The sequence below is a fragment of the Peromyscus leucopus genome, chromosome 5, assembly GCF_004664715.2.
Source record: "Peromyscus leucopus breed LL Stock chromosome 5, UCI_PerLeu_2.1, whole genome shotgun sequence".
NCBI lineage: Eukaryota > Metazoa > Chordata > Mammalia > Rodentia > Cricetidae > Peromyscus > Peromyscus leucopus.
The window spans coordinates 2,509,987-2,517,056 of record NC_051067.1 but is presented as its reverse complement, the minus strand read 5'-3'; the positions used below and the strand labels follow the sequence as shown (position 1 = coordinate 2,517,056).

The window sequence follows — 7,070 nt, the reverse complement described above, 5'->3', positions numbered from 1 at the left end:
TTCAGAACTCAAGATTGAATAGTGGATATACAAAATTTTGTAAAACACACACACACACACACACACACACACACACACACACAAAGATAGAATATTGACTATAACAAAAGAGCCATCTACTCTTTCTTCCAGAACACCAACATCACAAAAGCATATGATTTCATGCTGTATTACTTGTTTGAATACAAAAAACTCACTGAATTAATAACCTGTAGTCCTTTGCCTTAGAGTGAGAATCTTGAGATGGTCCTCCTTCTGAGTTAGTATGTCTACTGATAATGTTATTGTTCATGTATCATACCAGCAGCCATTTCTAGGAGACAGAGTCTCATCACAGACTTCATGATCCCCTGTCTTTTAGTCTTTCTGCCCTCTCTTCCACAATGTCCCCTATGCATTAAATGCAGGAGTTGTGAATGTTAAGAGAAGGAGAATGAGCTCTCCCAGGAACAAACCCCTAATCAACTACAATGCAAAGTGACCAGTTCTGAAGTCTTGTGCACATAAACAACAAAATTAGATTCATGAGGTTTATTATATATCCATCAATTTGAGAAGAAATGAGGAGAGATTTGTGAGGAGTAAGAGGAAGGAGTCATGGGAGGGGTTGGAGGAAGGAAGGAAAAGGGAGGAGTAATATAATTTTTTAACTAAAACATGTATTAAATAAAGTAAAATTAATTACTTAAATTTTAAAAAATCACCACAATCAAAACCATAAGAAGACAGACACTACGTTTGATTAAATCTTTTTAAAGACATCATTTGGCACAGTCCTTAAAAAATTAAAATCAGGTTACTACAGGAACCAGATACAAATCAGTGCAGAGCTTCAGTTACAGTAGCTGTCATGCCTTACTGGAATAAACACACCACAGAATTCACATCACAGTGTGTTCTTCAGTCACTCAAGTGTTTGTATCCATGCAGCAGAGATTATTCATGTTAAAGGGGAAGTGCTTCACCTTTACAGGCTATCCCCAGTCTAATCCTTCCTTGCTCCCTTCAGGCAGCTTACACTCTGGGGTAGATGGCATATGTAGCAATTCCACAATGGTTGTTCCTGTCTCTGGCAATCTTCATGTAGCCATTCATGCCCCATCTTTCACCATGACTGAAAGAAACCATGTTTCCCATTTAGTTAAAAAGAACACAGGACAGTGGATTCATTACAATAACTCCTCATGTAAACACTGAGCCAGAAGCCAACTTAACAAAATGATCAGAAAATGCAGAATGTCAACTTCCAAGAACCAAGACTTGTCTCAGATAGGACTGTAAAAGTCATAGCAGTGAAAAAGCAGGGCATCTTTCCATCCACACGTGGCACAGAGCTAACAAATATGCTAGCTTTTAGAAAAATCAATGACACCAGTACGATATTAGCACCCAAGGAAACTGGTAGCTGAATCTGAACATTGTGATCACACATTATGAGCTGGTTGTTCCAGCCATAGAGAAAGTTCAAAGGGTCAAGTGCTGGCCATAAACTAGAAAGAACTGAAGTTCAAGTCCAGGATCCCACTAAAAGCCAGGATGGGGGCTGGAGAAGGATCCATGCCTAGGAACATGGGGCTTTTTTACAGAGCCTTTGTTCTTTTCCCAGCAACCAAGTCAATCGGCTCACAGCCTGTTGTAACTACAGTTTGGGGAAATCTGATGTCCTCTTCAGGTCTCCCTGGGCACCTGCTCACATGTAGAATAAACTCACACAAACATCCTCACATGAGTGAAAATAATAATTTCTTTAAAGCCAGGAGTCACTGAAGCTTGCCTGAAATACTGTAAGTGAAGACATACCTACAGCGGGCTTGCTGAGCAACTACACAAAACAGTAAACTCTAAGATCAGTGAAATCTGCTGCCTCAAAGGAGAACAGCTAAGGAAAACAACTGATATCAGCATTGGCTCACACACACATGCAAATAGGCATACTACATACACATATACAATTGATCAAAATAAAATAACTCTTACCCAGATTCTGACTCCAAACAGAAAGTCCATTTGGAAATTTAAATATAAATAATATTTGCAATTTATACCTGTTCTTTATCAGCCAATATTTCCTGCCATCTGATTCTCTTCCTTCATAGCCATACCCAACTAACAGAACAGAGTGATTGATGACATCACTCTTGCAATTTGGCTCATAATAAATACCTGAAAAATAAAATCAAAGGAGTGAGAGGCCCCAGCAACTTAATAGTGACCATGGCCAAAAGTAAGTAAGGCATTTTCTAATTGGGAAAAAAAAGTCCAGCAGAAATAGGACCCATTGTTAACAGGAATCCTGAGGCAGGTTCTCATCAAATGCCAAAGAAATACAAATGAGCATAATTTTATGAATAAATGCTTTCCTACATGTGTATGATGTCTTCTCACCTTGGGTTTTCACTAATAAGACACCATTCCAAGAATGAACATAAAGTGCTTAATTCAAGACATTCTTTAGAATTCATTTCTAAAAAGACAATCTCTCAGTATCTTAAGGTACACTAAGTAGAGAAAAATTGATTAATTAAGCTTAATAATTATAAATTATGAAGTGCTCACAGGCATAGGAATGACATGTTGAATGGAAACCACACACCTGATTATTGCATAACAATAGATGTAAATCTGATGATCTAATTATTAAGATCAAATGTTATACATAGAAAACTGCTCTCTACACCTAGCAGGAGTTTCATAATCATTCCTCATTAATATCTAGAACAGTGGTTCTCAACCTTCCTAATGCCGCGACCCTTTAATACATTTCATCATGTTGTGCTGACTCCCCAACCATAAAATTATTTTCATTGCTGCTTATTAACTGTAATTTTGCTACTATTATGAGTCATAATCTAAATATCTGGTATGCAAGATATCTGATATGTGACCCCTTGGAAAAGGTCTGTTCTCCCCCCAAAATGGTTGAGACTCAAAGGTTGAGAAACACCAAGGAGCACTTGCTTACCTCCCCTATACAACTTGAAAGATTCATGTCTAGCATCAATTCCAACAGAGATGGGCCCTATAGTTGCTACAGCATGCATTAAGGCTTCCTCATTCTTTGAGACGAACACAAAGTCTGTGACTCTAGCAGCAGAATGTTCAGGACGGTACCTGCAGCGTCCTTCCTTTAAAAGGTAAAGAGATAAGAGGCTCAGTTACTTCCACCCACCTCCTGGGGAGCATCCATCAGAACCACAACCCTGCACTTTGCAGTTGAGCATCCCCATGTCTGGATTGTTATAAATCATCCCAGGAAGTGAAATGTTACTGGAGATTTGGAACTGAAAATCAACTCTCATGTCTTCCATGACACCACATAGGTCTTGAAGTCTGTACAAAATATTCACAGGGAGAAATCTCCATTATATGTGGAATGGTTTGTATATTCTCTGTGTACATAGAAGCATCAACAGCTACATGGAAACCATCACATTAGAAGCATGTGCAAAGACTGATACTCTAATGAGACCACTGATGGTATGCAGTGATTCAACCTTCCAATGTGAGTTCTGAACACAGTGAATTATCCTGTAATTACCCCTTGCCTGAAGCTGGCTAAAACAACACTAGCATAAAAGATCCACTTACAGCTGGGCAGTGGTGGCACATGCCTTTAATCCCACCACTTGGGAAGCAGAGCCAGAAGTATCTCTGTGAGTTTGAGGCCAGCCTATTCTACAGAGCAAGATCCAGGACAGGCACCAAAACTACATGGAGAAACCCTGTCTCAAAAACCAAAAAAAAATCCACTTACTTTTGCCTCATATGGATAGGTTGCCTCAGCCTCTAGACCTCCATTATGCTTTACATACTTTAAAGCATAGTAAGTATTCCCTTCATAACATCCCAGATTGCCTTCAGGTCTAGAGCAATCCACAAGGTTCTGTGGACTCAGTGAGACCAGTCTGCCTGTTTTTCGGAACATCTGTCCTTCTATGGCACCAGCCACAGAAAAAGCCCAACAAGAATTACATATACCCTAAGCAGAAAAGAAAAGACAGTCATTCACAAACAAATAATACCTCGAAATCAGACAGCTGAATACTGTGTCAACAAATGAACTATTAGCAGGTGATTGTTGACAAGGGAGGGATTTTCATTCTTCTTGGGGACCTGACTGCTGGCAGTTTTCCTGGGCCCCACTGAATTGTCACACACACTTGCACATGTGTGTAGATTAACATATGGACATGACATAATGTTGTCTGATTGCTATTACTAACAATAAATAGGACATGAAGTCTGGAGACTGATTGGCAGGAGGTCTCTAGGTAGAAAGAGGTAATGGTGGATGGATATGATCAATTTGCATTGTACAAACATATGAAACGTTCTAAAAATAAAATATATATATTATTAAAAGTGAATTATGTGTCGCTCCACACTCAACATACAGAGATGTCAGTTCTCTTTGTCTCCCCCGTAGTTAAGACAATCATGTGATGCTGTCGTACCTGTCTCTTCACAGGAGTCACATAGCCTCTCCTACTCCAATCTACAAATTTGGGGACATAACTGACCATACGTTGCTGGATACTTTTCCTTTTCCTAAGAGTCTGGACTGGAATATCAGTCATCATTTTTCTGAATTCTTCACCAGTCTTCAAGGAAAAGAACATAAATCATTAAAAAGCAAGTCTTCACATAAAGAATTGAAAAAAACCAAACCAAACAAACAGAAAACCCACCATGTGAAGCAATGCCTATCACACTCACCATGTCACCAAAGGCATTCATTTCCATGGTGAAGCCATTCTTCCCTTGGCTATATTCCATATTGTGCTGTTTGACCAGTTTCATGTTTTCTTCCCATACTGTTCTCTTCTGTCTTTCTTCCTCCTGGAAATGAACATAATGGATGACATTTCTTTCTAATCAAACCCCTACACAAGCTGATCAAGGGGACTCACTGCTAGAGGTGAATACAGATCATAAGACAGATCTCAGGACCCTGCATCAGAAGTCATTGGCCACACACCTAGAAACAGAGATCCTGGCCCCCTGTTCTCTCAGTGGATGACTTTGGTCAATTCCTGAATAAGAGGTGGTCTCTATGACCTCTGTTGCACCCATAGACTCAACAACAACTGTGGGACAGTTTTCATATTACTAACCAGGCTGTACTTTTTTCCATATTTTGTCTTCCACTCCTGCCATTCAGAATCCAAACTGATATCAGATGATGGAGCAGCTGTGGCTACTCCCAAACACAGGATGGCCAGGAGGACAAAAGGAGTCATCTCTCAAGACCTGGAGGGTGAGGAGGAAAAATGGAGATAGGACTACAGCGACACTTCTAATATGCCTCTTACTCCTTCCTGAGAAATAAGACATCTGTGGTGGATAAAATTACTGGAAGTACTTTTTCAAATATTTATCCACAGACTTTGGAAGTGGATAAATAATGTATTTTGGGTAAAGATGCTAGGGATAGTATTTAGTTGCTCCACCAAAATGCAAAGCATGTGTCCAGAATTCTAGGAATAGAAACAGTCTGTGTCGTGCAAACTTTCATTTCTAGAAGGATGTCCATGCACCTCAAAATTGAAAAGTTACACAATTGGTGACTTAGGACATGGATTTGTATGAAGCAAAGCTTGTCTTATATGGCATCTGATGCTAACCATAAGATAATCACAAGAGTTGTAGCCAAACAACATTCATATCCTTATCTAGTCATTATATGAGCTTGTCATGAAAACTCCCCTCTTGAATGAAAATTTTCTGAACTGTTCTCCTTTGAAAATATGAGATATAAGTCCCTTGGTTCTACCTTTGTGATTATACACCCCACTCACTACTTCAGTGAGAAAAGGGTTGAATGGAAAAGGGATCGTCACTCCCAGGATTCAAGTCATGACTTAATGTGTTTCTTAAACAGCACTCACTATAAGACTGAATGAGGTCCATGTAATCTACTAATACTTCTGAACATGTCAATGAAGAATACTGTATTTTTCCCAGTGGCAATGAACAAGAGGATGAGCCCTATTGGTGCAGGAGGAGAAGGAAATGATACCTGAAGCACAAGGACCAGCTAAATTACTCTGTATAAAGACCCAGACTTGTACTTTATGGGAACAAGTTGATAAGTCAACTCAATGACAAGTTGACCCATCTGGGTCCACACATTTTGAGAAGATAATCTCATTCCTGGAGACTCCGTCTGATTCCCCAAAAGAGTTCTCTTATCCAGTGTCACTTCTCATTCTGTCTTAGAGGAGATAGGGTCTTACCAGGAAGAATTATGATGCATTGATGCACTCCACAGATTCAATTCTTAAGACATGGCTGAGGTCCCAGGATCTGGCCCCGCTGCAATTCACTTGGGCCTTAAATACAAAGTTTCTGGCCAGTAACTCAGTCTTGCTATTCTTCTGATTGGCTGTGCTGGTGACTGGATTAGGCCTCCAGGCTCTGGGACACATGCTGAGATCTGATCCCACCTGTCCTGAAGGGGTGGGTGTGGGTTGCCTCAATAGACTACGTGGAGATGAACCTTTGAACCTTGTAAGAGGAAGGCAAAGAACCAGCTTTTCCTCCTTGGATCATGTAATACTTGATGCTTTTTTTCGTGAGTTGTTCAAGAAAAAGGGTTTCCTTGTAAAGCTGTTCATAATTTCAGCCTAACAGTGTCTTTGTGTTACTGTTGCTGTGATGAAACATCATGACAAAAGAAACTTGAGGAGGAAAGGATTTATATACACTTCCACCTCAGGGTTCATCATCAGAGGAAGTCAGCACAGGAACTCAAGCAGAGCAGAGACCTGGAGGCAGAAACTGATACACAAGTCATGGAGGGATTCTGTTTATTGGCTTGCTCATCATGGCTTGCTGCTTTCTTATAGAATTCAGGATCACCACCCCAGGCACGTCACCAGGCATAATGGGCTTGGCACTTCCTAATAAATCGCTAATTAAGAAAATGAACTACAGGCTTACCTACAGCCCAATCATTTGGAGGCATTTTCTCAATTTAGGCTCCTTCCTCTATGATGACTCTAGCTTGTGTCAAGTTGACATAAAACTATCCTGTACAAATAGTTACTTTAGAGTGGAGTGAGAGGTTT

At 40.0% G+C, this 7,070-nt stretch overlaps 1 protein-coding gene across 3 annotated transcripts; it reads right to left on the bottom strand.

The window, feature by feature from the left end:
- Positions 1-669: 669 nt before the first annotated feature.
- LOC114709719 (cathepsin 8-like) lies at positions 670-6,303 on the bottom strand. 3 transcript variants are annotated; one of them, XM_028893693.2, is made up of 8 exons: positions 6,237-6,301; positions 5,115-5,250; positions 4,717-4,839; positions 4,455-4,601; positions 3,755-3,979; positions 2,963-3,125; positions 2,046-2,163; positions 670-1,114 (listed from the first exon to the last, which is right to left on the bottom strand). In XM_028893693.2, the coding sequence occupies exons 2-8, from the start codon at positions 5,238-5,240 to the stop codon at positions 1,015-1,017; spliced, it is 1,002 nt and encodes a 333-aa protein (XP_028749526.1). In that variant the 5' UTR covers positions 5,241-5,250; positions 6,237-6,301; the 3' UTR covers positions 670-1,014. The 3 variants fall into 3 exon arrangements, with proteins under 3 accessions (XP_028749526.1, XP_037061554.1, XP_037061555.1); XM_037205659.1 differs by lacking the exon at positions 670-1,114 and having other exon boundaries at positions 1,220-2,163; XM_037205660.1 differs by lacking the exons at positions 670-1,114; positions 5,115-5,250 and having other exon boundaries at positions 1,220-2,163; positions 6,237-6,303.
- Positions 6,304-7,070: the final 767 nt, after the last annotated feature.